Raw genomic sequence first — 14895 nt, 5'->3', positions numbered from 1 at the left:
TTTCCATGTCTGGATGTCCACGTTGGCTCCACGTTGCTGTTCCATATTGCTCCTTCGGACTGTGCCTGGTCGGGCTGCTCAAACTCCTCCTCCCATGTTAAGGTGGTGGTTCCAGGACAGGTGAAAAATATTCTGTGTACTATTTTAGAAAAAAAAAAAAAAAAATACTAATACTAAGTAAACAATGTAATTGAGTACTACCCATCTCTAATAACAAATGCAATAAATAAAATACAATCTAATTCCTCCTGTATTCATTGAATAGGAGGATGTATTGATATTTTTAAAATGTATATCTACAGTGTACAATGAAGATCCACATTGAAGAATGTTGCATTCCCACACTTGTACCAAGGTCACATCCTGTTCCTCCCTTTCTAACTCAATCATTTATTTGCACTCTCTTGTATTATAAAATTCTCAAAAATGAAAATACAGCCAGGCCTAGTCTAGCCTCTCACATCCAGAGTCATAGCTGTTCTTTACAGCTCCAGTATATTAACCCACCAAGGCTATATCTATCTATATATCTATATCTATGTGTATAGCTATATCTTTATCTAATATAAATCTATGTGTGTGTGTATATGTGTATATATATATATATATAAATATGGTAAATGTGCAAATGCGTAAAAGTGTGAATGTACCTTGAAACCCACTTCAACATGTTTATTCCTATAGCAGTGGGAAGAGCTAATCATTTATATTGTGTGTTTCTGTACACCATTAATCAAAGAAAAGGTTATGGTCTCATGGCAGATTGACTGAAATAAGTAATGAAAGCATTTTACTACATAATAAAACTGGACAGGCATTATAGTGTACTAGTATCAGGGTATTCAAGTCTTAAGTTGACTTCTCACATGGTACACAGAGTGGTATTGGAGATCAATTATTTAACGTTCCATTTCACTGAGTACACCTTCCACTACACCAAAGGCAAAAAGCAGAACATAACAAAACATGTTTATTGTTCACTCACTCTTCACCAATCACACTCAAGTAGTAGTTTCCCCACATCACCTGTGATTCTGAAAATCTTACTAATCAAAGTTATATATACCCAGAAAACAAACAAAACACACTTCAATTTAAAATTCAACTTTAAAAAAACAAACAAACAACAAAATTAATTTATATCTAAAATTAAATATGATAACCAGCCTTAGGAAGTAACATGAACCGATAATTAGTAAATTAGTATTCTTAAAATGTGTTAAGAGTAACTGTAGTTTTCAAAATACAGTAACTTGTCTAAAATTAACTGTATTTGTGAGAAAAGTAGAAAATACAGCTCTTGGGGTGTGTACATGTGCAATATTTCCTTCTTAATATTACTGATTCATTGATCAAGCCTATTCTCTAACAAAATACATTTTCAAGTATTCTTCCTAACACTGGTTATGCCCTGATGCAGTTGTGGCTGAAAGTGTACCACTAAACATCATCATCTTACCCTTTATAGTAAATGGACTGAAAAATGCCATTGAAGAAACATCAAACCTCAAACTATCTGCCTTTGTTGAAATCAGATTAAGCTTCAAGGCCAGACAGAAAGTAGTGATATAAAGGGCAGATTGATCGTGGTCTCCTTTTACTCTGCTCTATTCATCATGAGACGGGTGCCGCAACACACTTCACATTATTGTTCAGCTACAGTTAGCCTCAAAAAAATAAAACTGCTACACATTTTATAGGGAAAGCAGTAATTAAAAAGAGTACACTGATGCAAATTCGTTGAAAAATTGAATTAAACATGCATTATGCCTGCTCCACAAACCAGGGTCATTATCTAAACTGCAGTATTAGGACACTAAAATGAATCGAGTAATAGTGAAAAATATAAAACCAAAACAACAACTGACAAATGAAAGCACTATAGATGGATAGTAGATGGACTGTTAGGTAGATACGAGTAATAACTGAAATGATGGTATAACAAACAATTAAAAACAATGAGGTTTGATCACTGATAAAAGCCTGAGTTTACTTGACATAAAACTACTTAATACAAAATCTTAATGTAAAAATCCAAAGTAAAGTTGTGCGTTGTTGTAGTATGCCATGCCTGAACAGTTTATTTATCCCTCATACCGATAAAGGCACGGTTCAGTATTTTTGCAGTTTGGTTTGTTGTTAGTTGAGAGTTTGAGGAGCTTCTGTCTATTAGATGTCCCTTTAGTCGATATCTGGCATGCACTTAAACCACTTTGTGACACGCCGGTGACTCTTGGTCTCCCTCTCTGCAGAGTCCAGGAGTCCGTCCATGTAATGGCCGTATTCCGTTATAGCATCTTCCACTCGCGTGATGTACAGCCAGCTCACAATCACACCAAAGAACTGCCAAGAGCAAAGCAGTGATTAGCTTGAGGAGGTTAAGACTAAGAAGATGGAGAAGACTTCTGACAGGTTTAGAATTTTCAGTTAGCTGCAATTTTCTCAACGCTAAGAAGTCAGTAAAATGATTAGCAACATAAAAGATTAAGAAATTAGCACAGAATTATGACGGACAACAGACCATAAGATCAGAATCAGATGGGGTTTGTTGTTGTTTGAGGCTTTGTTAACTCATCACTGCACCATGAAGATAATTACATAAACTAATTTGGTTGGTTTATTGTCATTTTTAATTGTTTTTCAAAAAATTGTCAGAAGCTGGTCTCAAACCCACAAGAGAGAGGCAGGCGAGTTGTGGTAGAGCTTTCTTTGTGATATGGTAAGTAAATAGGACAATCAGGGAAGGACACTACAGATTCAAATGTTGTTTGTAATTGTATTGTAATGATCAGTATGTTGTTACCTGAGGCAGCAGGATCCCCAGCAGCAGAACTGCCATATACTTGTAGTTGTCCATTAGCCAGATGAAGAAGGCGTCAGTACACCCTCTGATGTGAATGACATCGATTAAATCCAAACGCTAAGAAAAATAAATCACATATAACACGCTTAAGCTTTATTTCCGTAATATAAAACAATGCATTTAGTGCAGTCTTTTTTTAATTCAAATGACACTTTACATTGCATTATTTATTCACTCTACACCTAGTGATAGTAAACTACTACTAGCCACAACTGCCCTGGGGTAGACTGAAGGAAGCAACCTGCTAATCTGCAACATCACATCAGCCGTTCTGATCACCACCAGTCCCTCATGCACATCACATCATACAAGACAATATGACAATATGTCCCGGAGCGGGAATCGATTCTTCAACCTTTGGGTTGGTAGATGAGTGCTCCAACCACTGAGCCACTAAAGGTGAAATGCAATCCTCTGATATGAACAGCAAATTGATATGAAGTAGAAAATAGAACGCTAAAACTGAAATATTGGCCTTTTCATATGTTTTTTGAAATCCCTTAATAAAAACAACAAGTTGCACATGTAGCTCCATTGGGGCATGCCGACCACTACACATCAGAGATGACCAACCTCTTTCTCGAGCACTCTGTAACCGCACAGAGTATTGGCCACTTCATTAGGCTGCAAGAGAGACAAGGAAACACAAATGAGAAACAAGAGAAGCAGCTGTTTAGTTGCTTATGTTTTCATACATGTATACAATTGTATATTCAAATTAACCTCTGCATTAACTTTGAATTTTGTTGTGTTCCTCTGAAAAATGTAAAGCTTATTCTGTATATAGTTTTATCTGATACAGAAGACCCTAACCCGTAGTTACTAAACGGTCTATGTATGAGCAGTTAAAGTGACTGTAAGAATGACAGTGACAGTGTGGCATGTGTTGACTGTCCAAATGAGTTTGATTTGGCTGTGAATAAAATATTGGTGTAATGACAGCATTTGCTAATCCAGCATTTCCATATTCAAATACATGGAGATTCACATGCTATTTTAAATATGGCCCCTGCTTGCCATCTGCAACAAGCAAGTGTGATAACCAGCCTTAGGAAGTAACATGAAGAAAAATGGTAAAGATATTACACAAGTTTAAATAATCATTAAAGAGCTTTTAAGAACATTTAACTATTTTTTTCACTTCTCATTTACAAACTCGCCTCAATTTTCAAATGGAAGTCAACAGTCTTAGATTAAAACAAAACAAACAAAAAACACAATATTTCTTCTTTAATCTAGATATAAAAATATGATGACATTTAAGCATATTTTAACAGTCCAGATCAGTTTCCAAGGCAACAGCTGACAGTCAGATGGTCATTCAGATCAGTCTGTCCTCCTCCCTGTGCCAGTCCAGGTGCATGACCTGATATATGTTTAAGATGAAAGTCTCATCCACATTTGAGAGCACAACACTGAGTATGGTGTAAAAATATGAATTATCCAAATTGACAGTCCCACATGATGCAGTAATAGACTGTACAAAATGTGTGCAAAATAAACTGCATACAATTATATCAATAGCTATGACTTCCCCAAATATTTCCCTAGCTGTGTATGGTTGTAATAGTTATACCCCTCTTCACTATAATGTGTTTTAGCTTCTTGTTATATGGGGCATTTTTAAGGCTTTTCAACATTCAAAATAGTACATGTTTTGTTTTAAATTTGCTATGGCAATGATCATAATTTTTCATCATTGTGAAACCCACAGATAGGAACCTGAAGGGCCATTATAATTATATGAAAACACTATGTTGTGATTGTGTGGGTGAAAATTGCCTTTGCTGTGCCTAAGCTGGTGAACAGTAGCACGAACCATTATAATAAAACCATATTATTTTTACACTGTGTCCTTTTGAACTTTGTGTTCATGCAGTACTAGATACTCATTTTCATTCATGAAGAAACAATGTTATTAGATGCAAAAATACAAACCTTGGTGGTGATGCAACAGGTGTAGGGGACTCCACAGGCTAAAGGACCTGGAGCAGAGCAATTGTGGTACATGTTGACCGCCCAGTCTGTGTACTCTTGACCTCCGCAACACTTAAACTGAGAAGCAGTGAGTGCAGAGAGCAGAGGAGACATAACAGGGATTATGTGTAGATGAAAGAAAATCATTATGCCAGATCATTTCAGAGACTCAACTGGATGAAAGCCAAACACATTTGCTGCCAAGATACGCCATAATTTCTGAGACAAGCTGAATAATTGTGACCGTTTTGAATGTGTTGTTGGGAATAGGTCATGGAAATCACTTCCCTGTTGATTATTCATACACAACTGGACACACAAGCAATGCTGTACAATCTATTTTATATAATGAATTTAGTGTTACAAAAACATGGGACATGATGGCGAAGTTGTTAAAGTTATAATTTGTCTTTTTTGGCTCTCAAGATAATTATCCAACGAGAAATCAGAATTAGTCTAACCTGAGTCTCTCATTTGGGTTATCAGTTTCAATGCTGAAATCCAGTTGGTTTAAGCCTAAAATGCCTCTCTCTGGCCTCTCACTACCAAGTCAATCATGAATCAGTGCTAGTGCAGCCTCTGCAGCTCAGTGAGTCGATTCTGGAGATTCTGAGGTGTGTATATATATATAAATAATTTTTTTTAAATTTTTTTTACATGCAGTGCTGGTCAGAAAGACTGCAGAATCACTAGTACTGATGATTGTTAATATAAAAGTAAAATGAATTTAGGGCTGATGGATGAATATATGAATGTTTATGAGACTGCTCTTTGACAGGCGTGTCATCAATATGCCAACACCACACCAGGGTGCCAACCAATCATTACTGCTTCAACAGTGAAAACCCAAATAGGAAATGCACTGAGATAAAGCTACATCCACCACCAAACGCCGGCAGATCCAAGGGTCTGTAGACAGATTAATTTGTTTAACAGCAAACAAGACTTCCAAATGCAAATTTTTTTAATTTTTATTTTAAGTTTAAGCCATTCTCCTCCAATTTCAATTGGCAAGTCAGTCTTTTGGAAAAACACGTCACCCACTTTGCCACAAGTGTATATTGCACAAATATATTCATGTTAGTCAGAGCCTGTTGGTTCTCATATCTCATGGTGGGAATTTCATAATGGAAAATACACAATACACAAAAGCTAAATTTGTAAAAATATCAATATGTAACTATCAATTTAAATTAATTAATTCAATGCATTCAATTTAAATAACTGCATGAAATGTGTCTTGATATAATAATAACAATAATTTTAAAAAAATCCCATTAACTTGATAGCAATAATGATTATCTAGCCTCCATTAAAACATGCACCAAAATGTATTAGACGAGGCAGCTGTGCCAAGGCCATAATTAATGACTATAATGAATTCTATGTCAGTCCAACTGTCTTTACTCTTGCACAAAACTGAAGAGCAACGTTTTAACCTGACAATGCATTGTTGGATGCAGACGCAGATGGACACACCCACTGACTGATGTCTGGACATTGGCATCTCAGACAGGGTGAACGAGTGACTAACCAGGTCGCTAATTGGCTTGTTCTCTGTGTGGGCTGTAAGCCACAAGTCAATGCAGCATCTCCTTTTTTATCAATAGGATGTCTACAAGCTGATAATTCATTAGGACATTCGCATCATGTATTTTAATTATACTGCTCAAGTTTGAGACCAGTGTTCTGTCAGGCCCTGTTACTTAAAACTGAGCATGTACTTTTTACAACTAAAGAAACAGGTACAAAATCCCATATAGAGTTTTATAGATTTATGCTGAAAATTGACTGTGCTTGCCTGTCAGCTCTAATCCAAGTCTCCAGTCTCATAGATGGCATCTCTGAGCCAACAAATCACTCAAACATCATCAAACAGGGAAAAAAATCTATAACAACTAAAAAGGATTTTAATGTTGGTGAGTCTGTGATCATCTAAATGACATAATTGTATGTGCTTTTAATGATGATTAGCTGTGGTTATAACTTGACTGTGGCTCAGTTCATTGTGTTGCTCATAACTTCCATTCTTTGTGTACAATAAAAGCAGTGTTTGTACTAGACGCTGATGGAGGTATATATTCTTTACCAGCTACATCACATGTCATACCTGTTTCTGAACAAAATCCATTATGTTTTTGAAGTCCAAGTCGTCATAGTAGTTTTTAATGCCTCTCCTGATGCTTCTATTCACCAAATTCATCGCCTGCGTGAAGAAAATGAAGAGAAACAATTAGTATGTTAATGCATGGGGGAAGGTCAGGTACCATTTCATTAAATCCTGATGAAACAGCTGATCTACTGTTTATGTGAAACACACACCAAGTGTAAGAAACCACCTAATTAGTCAAGGTGACTGATCCACTCAACTGAAAGATTTAAAGATGAGTTTATAACATGGCACAGCTGTCAGTCACAATCTGCTGCAGTACCTCGTTTTCCCTTAACTACACATACATGTTTGATGCACCATTTGATTCAATTTGCTGTTTTATTGGTGCTCATTGTTACTTCCCTGCTTGTTTCTCTGCTGTGTATTGAAGATGCTTTGTGCCACTGACATTAATCTTACTATTACACCACCAAGCCAAATTACAGGTCGGCTCTGTAGAGAGGCAAGCCCTCTCCCAAGAAGAATCTGTTTGTTCTGTCTTTCTGTCTGTTTTAAGGTATTTTTGCAATAAAAACACCTGGAATTTAATAGTTGCAGTTTAGATAAATTTAATGTCATACTGTGAAACATGCCAGGCAAAGCAATAGCATCTCCACCCTATGTTGCAGTATCTAAGACCATTACTATGTTGCAGAGAAGGTATTTGAAGGTATTGAAATTGTACAGTTCTACATGATATTCAACATACACATCTCCTATTCTCTTTTTATATTTTTTCTCATAAGTCTCTGTAGTGCACCAAGATAAAGGCACACTTTTAAGACGCTGTCATATTGTTGATGCTGAACACTATGTTAAAGTACCGGTATTATAATATAAATTAAACATATGTGAAAATTTGAATTTCAAATATGTCGTCAATTTACGCAGTATGCAAAAATCAAGAATATAAAGCAGGAAGAATCACTGATTTTCTCTTGTGACAAAGATGATATGGGAGCCGAGTGACCAAGATTCAAGGATGCATATGATTATCCTCATAGCATAATTGCCCAAGTTGTTTTTCAGGAAAGTGAAATTTGTTTTTAATTTAATGGTTGAATATTTAATATATTTATGTATAGTTAGAACTATACATTGTATATTCTGTGCTGAATTGGCCATGACCAAGAACTCAAGTGTTAAATCTCCTATTGTTTCTCAGTGGAAACCAGATTTCTGGACAACTCTGAAATTTATCACAGCTCTGACGTAACTTTACCTGACAGATTGAAGATATAAGCAGTTACTTGACTTTGAGACAGCAGAGACATTTTTTACAGTGACTACAATGTGTTTATATGACACACAAACAACCAATATGGGCAGTTTGATTGTTTGGCTGTAAACATTTTCTGATTCCCCGAGGACATCAATGACAGCTACAGATGCAGCAGGCTCTGGAGAACAGAAGACCAAAAATCTATTTGGCCAAAAAATGATTTATTATGCTATGAGGCCGTCACATTGTAGACCCATGCAGTGAATATTTTTGTACTTCTACAGCTGAGTAACATCAAATATACAATAGTGGGTTGAGAGGAAGCATTTTCTTGTTCTTCTATGTATAAACAGTAGATGCACATTCTACATCCTATAATTGCATCATCCGTCCTGTCACACAAGTTTCAAGGTCAAATAATAAAGTGTCACGTTGATTGCATTAGATTAGCATTACACTCACTTGCAATACAGTAATATTGAGGACCATTTAATGCCACTGATACTGGAACTCTAAAGCATGATGATCAACACCTTGGCCAGTTTTAGTCACACAAACCTGATTCTCAGCAGATTAGTTCATTTGATTGGAAATTTGCAGGTTATAGCTTTGCGTTTTAGATGCACAGGAGCTTGATAGTCCCTTTTATCAGATGGAAAACAGAAGAAGAAAATAGAATAAATGAAGATGGGGATCTTAAATTAAACCAGATTAACAGCAGTTGAAAAGACGGCATTATTTCTGAATAGTTTCAGCAACATTCACAGACATCTTGATAATCCTATACCTTATAATAGACTTAGATGAATTAATGTAATTACTGGTCCATTCGCCAAGTTCTCATCCATAATCATTTTAATTACGGCAGCCAATAATAACATTTCTCCAAAGAAATCTCAAGGTGAAAGATATGCTCAGGCTCTGATTGACAAGGACTCACCTGGTTTCGGAAAACTAGTGCCAATATCCCTCCGAGCAGCTGCAGGATCAGGCACACCGCCAACGTGTACATAAACTGAAATATATCATAATGTCATCATAATCTCACATGTCGTCACTGAATTTGTCTTGTCATTAAAACTTACTACAAACTGTACTTACCACCTTTAGCAGAGTTAAATTGTCCCTCAGTGAACCTAAAACGCCAATCAGCGAGACTACGAACATGATGATGCCCAGCAGGATTAGGATAATAGCTGGGGCCAAAAACACTCCCTCTAGTGTCTTGTAACGCTGCCTCTCCACCTCTGCGTATATGCCTATAGCCAGGATACAGCCACCTATAAGCTGCAGGCAAAAGGAAGGCACATTTTTATAAGCAAGTAAGAAGTGATCCCCATATTTGCATGAAATTTGCTTTTTGCTTTGATAGGCGAAAACACAAATAAAGGCTATTTATATAAATACATTGCTCTTGCCTCTTCTTTTTAGTATGAATTTTGTGACTTATTACAGTCCAATTAGATTTTGTAATTGTGCCAGGTTGAAATAGACCACAGGAGATCTTTTCATGTTTGATTTTGGTAAATGACATCTTTATTTAGAAGTTCTAATAAACTCGAGCTTCAGGACACAGGGGTAGACAAATACAGAGTGTTCATTAATTACTCCACCAGTCTTAATAGAGCCTAACTGGTCTTTTCTCACACTGAGCCTTGTAAGTGTTTTGTTATTAAAGGAATATATAGTTAAAATGCACTGATACTAGCAGTAACTACGGTAATATTCTGGTTGGTGGAGTCTATGAATTGATATAACAAGAACATTTTTTAATGTTAAGCTTTTCGGCGTTACTTGGAGGACAAATAAAAGCTACAGAACACAGTTAGTTCATTTTATTGGTCTCCCAAAAAGAAATTTCTTTGGAACAGAGGGAGCTGCTCGAAACATCACCCACATGCATCTCACAATGATAAAACGCCAGACGATAGCGCACAGTGACTCACACAAAAAGCTCGTAAATACACAAATCATCTCTTCTTTTGATCTCCAGTTCATTATTTATAAGTTTCACTGATACAGATATAAACAAATTCCTGTACCTATTGTGCTTGCAAAGAAAAGTTCTGCATCTTATTCTCGAGTGCATGAGCTTATACTATACTTATACTTATACTCTGCTTGATACTGTTAGTTAGGAAATAGACACTCATTATCTCCTCTGGAATTGGTGGATTATTGGTACCTGCAAACATTTTAAAGTATTGATATTAGACATAGAAAAATACTGAAATTTGATGTCATAATCTTCATAGTCTAAATAATTGCAATTAAAGATATACTGTGATTATTATCAAAATAATGGTCTAACAGAAAACATCATGAATAAGAAGTGTTTATCTTTTATTAAGTATAATACCATGACTTCCCACAAATCAAATGGACCTGCAAACTATAAAGCCCTGTATTAATCATCATCATGTCATTGTACTGATGACATTCCAGCGGCATAAAGGGCTTAAAGAGGAAAAAGCAAGGAATTTCAACTATATGTGCAATAGTGATAGACAATAATGACAAAAATGAATATCTTGATATTTGTTTAGATTGTCCCAATAATTAAAACTGGTTTAAAACAGTTCATAAATGTCTCAATTGCAGCTGAGGTATTGCAAAAAAGAAAATTAACTGTAAAATTAAACAGAAAAGAGGTGAAATATCTCCTTACAGCCTTGTTTGGATCGTTGAGTTCATCGGTCAACTCATTTTGCAGCTTTTTGACATTTATCTCTAACTTTGCCTGCTTTCAAAACTATTTTCAATATTCTCTTGTAGCCCACCTTAACTTGTTTAGGTAGTCTGTTTTTTCTCCTAGCACTGGGTTTAGGTGGTAGGACAGTAACGCAAACATTTCAGTCTTTAATAGACTCTTAACTGTGCCCTTCCCTCGTCACCTCACGTTTTTCATTTTTACATTCCTTTTCTACAAGTTGTCACCAAGAGTGAAAACTGTTTATAGACCACCATGGTGTGCTTCCTTACATGTCCCTGATCGCTATTGTAAGAACAGGTTAAGTACTTTTAAACAGCTAAAGTAATATGCAAAAAAAAAAAAATGTAAATTCAAGTTTTGGTTTGCATTTCCTTTTCCCTGAATACTGCGACAAGCAAGTGGCTAACCCTAATTAAACACATAGTTTAGAGTATTTATCTTTCAAATGAAATAATAAAATACCATTACTTTTTTGTTATAATTTGGCCATCTATAAGATTTTAGATTAATATATTAAAGTATGAGATGTTTTAACATTTATTTAATTACATGCTGTTCTTTTATGAGGAGATTAACCTAAAAAATCCACGAGTGTCTAAAAAAGTTGAATGAAATTTTAGAGGTTGATTTATAGATTAAAGTCTAGACTTTTAATCATGCAGCTGAGAAGACACTCAACAGATGATCGGGCGAATGACCTCAGAGTGACCCATGACCCTGGAATATGACAGTGTAGATCACTACAGAGACACACTGGAGGAGTAACAGAGAGGCCCAGAAGGGGTGACCCACAAATTGACTGATTCAATTCCAGGCTAGTTAAAGATAAGTGAGAAGTACCTGAATCTCAGATAATTTGAAACTGCTTATATCAACATGGTCTGTGTGACCTGCAAGGAACCTGACCACATGCACCGGCACAGTGTTATTGTCCAGTTCGTTCTTCTTTTTTTTTTTTTATAAATAATTTGAAATTCAGATATGACTACTATACTTTTATGATATAGCCTCATTGTTCCACACAGGCAACAATTGGTTGATAAAAGTGAAATTGAGCATATTGAATATAAAAACAAAACAAATTGCCAAGGTTATAAAAGAACTATAAAATCACAGCTCTTGTGAGCATTCTCGACCTGCAGTGGTCAACTGATTTCAAAAGTCCTCCAATTAAGGAGCAGTGGTACATCGCTGGACAATGATGCACAAGTGAAGACAGGTGTGTGAGCTGTTTTGATACTGTAGCTTCAGTTTCTAGAGAAGTTTAAATTTCTCTTGACAGTAAATGCTTCACAGCTGTGAATGTGGTGGCATCGAACATTTGGCTTGTAGCAGCTTAGTTGCCAAGTGTCATCATCAAAAGCTCATCTAACTAAAAATAAAAGAACTACACTAAATGCAAAAGTATTACAAAAAAAACAATGTACTTAAATATTATAATCAAATATCAAAACCTTGGAGAAAGCAGACCGTTCATTGCAAGTGCAGAAAGACAGAGGTGTTAAAGCAGTTTGAATAAAGGCAAAGTAGGTTCACCAGTATCATAGGTGGGTGGCTCCTCTGTAACGGAAAACCATTATCAGCGCATTATAAACTGAGAACGGTCTACTGCACACCTCTCATCTCTTCAAAAGACATACTCCTCCTTCTGACACACAAATTAAATAGTCACTTTTTCTTATTCTGTAGCACATAATGTTAGAAATGACCGGGAACAATCTTTTAAAGTATAAACAGGAAATCCTTGTCACAGCAGCTCACCAGCTTCCTGTAAAATGAGGTATATATGAGGTATATTTCACTTTTAGTTCACTTTTGACAAGATTATAAAGTTGTAAAGCAAAAACAACACAAACTTAGTATGAACCTATAAACAAACCAAAGACTACCCCAAGACTAATTAAACTTAATTATCCAACTAACACAGAATAGCATTTCCAATACTAACAACATGATAAATTCACAGCTGTTTTAACACTTCATGTTGTGGAGGTGATATACTCCCACAGCTCAGTTGGATCTCTGGGCTTCATAAAGAGTCTTAATTATAAATATTTGAATAAGAATAAAGAGTAGCCTGATAAATTAAATGATTCACCGTTTTACCACTTTTACATAAATGACAACTATAAGCCATAATGTCTGTGAAAAATAAACATCTAAAATGCTTCTTGAAAACTGTAATTCTGTGATTTTCTTTGAACAACTAAGCGTGGTGCCAATAGCGATCTGTTTATATATGAACCATGTCTGTGGTGTTCTCTGAAGAGGAGCAGCTGAGCCAAAGAAAATCACTTCTATTGTGAGTGAGAAAATTAGCCGACTCCATCAACCTTGGATTTAGTTAGCCAAGTTAAATGTCACATTTAATAGCCTTGATTTTCAGTAAAGTTGTCTGGTTTAATCATTTCTGCTAAGTTGGTATTTTACTTGAACCAGCCAATATTTGTAAAACACTGCTAATATTCATTTGATAAATATCCTAAATAGGTCTGCATGAAAATTAAATAGAGAACTCCACCAATGTTCATCTTAATGTTCATCTTAATGTTCATCTTAATGTTCATCTTAATGTTCATCTTAATGTTCAGCTTAATGTTCAGCTTAATGTTCAGCTTAATGTTCAGTTTAATGTTCAGTTTAATGTTCAGCTTAATGTTCAGTTTAATGTTCAGCTTAATGTTCAGTTTAATGTTCAGTTTAATGTTCAGTTTAATGTGAGAATGCAGAACTACAGCATGTGACCATATGCTCATCACTGAGTGCAACCACAGCATGGACCATAGACACAAAACTGCAGACAGAGGTGTAGATATAATCTCTAAGGCATTCTCACTGTAGTGTCAAACAGGTAGAGCAAAGGTGGCCAAGAAGGTGTGGCCATGTGGCCTCAGTCTCCGCCATTACATGCGGAAAAACAGTAAGTGCAAATAATGACTTAAGGAAGAATAACACAAACCTGTCACATGTTACACGGTTTGGTCGTGTCTTTCTTGTTGTGCTCACACAGTCTCGGTTTAAACACAACACACACACACGCGCGCGCGCCTCGATCCCCAACGAAACTGTAAAATGACTTACCCACCAGATGATGGAATAAAAACACAAGAGGAACTTGAGGAGCACATAAGAGCATCTGTGGCAGTAGCGAATATCGTCTTTGTCGGACATGATGGCAGCAGGACAGTGGAGAGTCCTGCCTCAGCGGGATAGAGGAGCCCTGCCCTGCTCTGTTTACTTTACACTTCCGCGTTGTACAGCAGCGCACCTGAGAGCGGCTGTGATGGATGAACTGCGCACTGAGCGCACTGTTATGTGCTCTTTCACTTGTGTAGTTTCTATTGAGTGTGTAACAATGCTTCATATTTATGCATTTAAGGACATTTATTGGTAGTAGCACTAGGAAGAATGGTATTCCGTGTCATTTAAAATGTAATTTTGGAAGAACAGATGCATATATGGTCACAACACCCTGCTCATCAGGGCGCACATTATATATCATTTAGAATATGGGAATATGTAAGTAAGATTATTCAGTTAGATTATAAATTTCTATACATGACCTGTGTAAACTTGGTTTACTTTACACAGTTTTCCGTGTCCTGAAATAAATTCTTTATTACATTTCTTCTTTTGACAAACTGTCAACAGAGAAATACGCTGAGCACATTCAGGTCACAGATGTCCACAGAGTCACAACGGTCTAACAACTTAAAACACCTGCTCCGAGGGTTTTTACACACAGCCAAGGCGTTTGAGGGCAACATGTGATCCTGGTTTTAACAAGGAGGTTGTTACCCTTTCTGGAGCTCCCCCATTTTACAAACTGTTTGGATTAAAAGGTCAATAACTGCAATATTATGACCATAATGTGTTTACGATCGTTTTGAAGTTTGAGGCAAATGGGCAGTGAGGACCATTGCACCAGACGTAGGCTATAATCAAAGACTTTTTCACATAAAAGGTGG

At 36.2% G+C, this 14895-nt stretch overlaps 1 protein-coding gene across 1 annotated transcript; it reads right to left on the bottom strand.

The window, feature by feature from the left end:
- Positions 1-831: 831 nt before the first annotated feature.
- On the bottom strand, positions 832-14225 carry LOC117393761 (tetraspanin-15-like). The gene is made up of 8 exons (XM_033991767.2): positions 14009-14225; positions 9316-9501; positions 9155-9229; positions 6951-7046; positions 4802-4918; positions 3437-3487; positions 2804-2920; positions 832-2343 (listed from the first exon to the last, which is right to left on the bottom strand). The coding sequence occupies exons 1-8, from the start codon at positions 14096-14098 to the stop codon at positions 2182-2184; spliced, it is 894 nt and encodes a 297-aa protein (XP_033847658.1). The 5' UTR covers positions 14099-14225; the 3' UTR covers positions 832-2181.
- Positions 14226-14895: the final 670 nt, after the last annotated feature.

The sequence above is a fragment of the Periophthalmus magnuspinnatus genome, chromosome 3 (genome assembly GCF_009829125.3).
Source record: "Periophthalmus magnuspinnatus isolate fPerMag1 chromosome 3, fPerMag1.2.pri, whole genome shotgun sequence".
Lineage (NCBI taxonomy): Eukaryota > Metazoa > Chordata > Actinopteri > Gobiiformes > Gobiidae > Periophthalmus > Periophthalmus magnuspinnatus.
The sequence above is the reverse complement of the archived record's forward strand: the minus strand, read 5'-3'. Positions and strand labels throughout refer to the sequence as shown.

Coding starts and splice junctions, on each gene's coding strand:
- LOC117393761 (XM_033991767.2), bottom strand. CDS start 14,098: ATGTCCGACAAAGACGATATTCGCTACTGCCACAGATGCTCTTATGTG. Junction 2,921..3,436: donor ACAGAGTGCTCGAGAAAGAG/GTTGGTCATCTC, acceptor TATTTTTCTTAG/CGTTTGGATTTAATCGATGT. Junction 2,344..2,803: donor TGGGGATCCTGCTGCCTCAG/GTAACAACATAC, acceptor TGCTCTTGGCAG/TTCTTTGGTGTGATTGTGAG.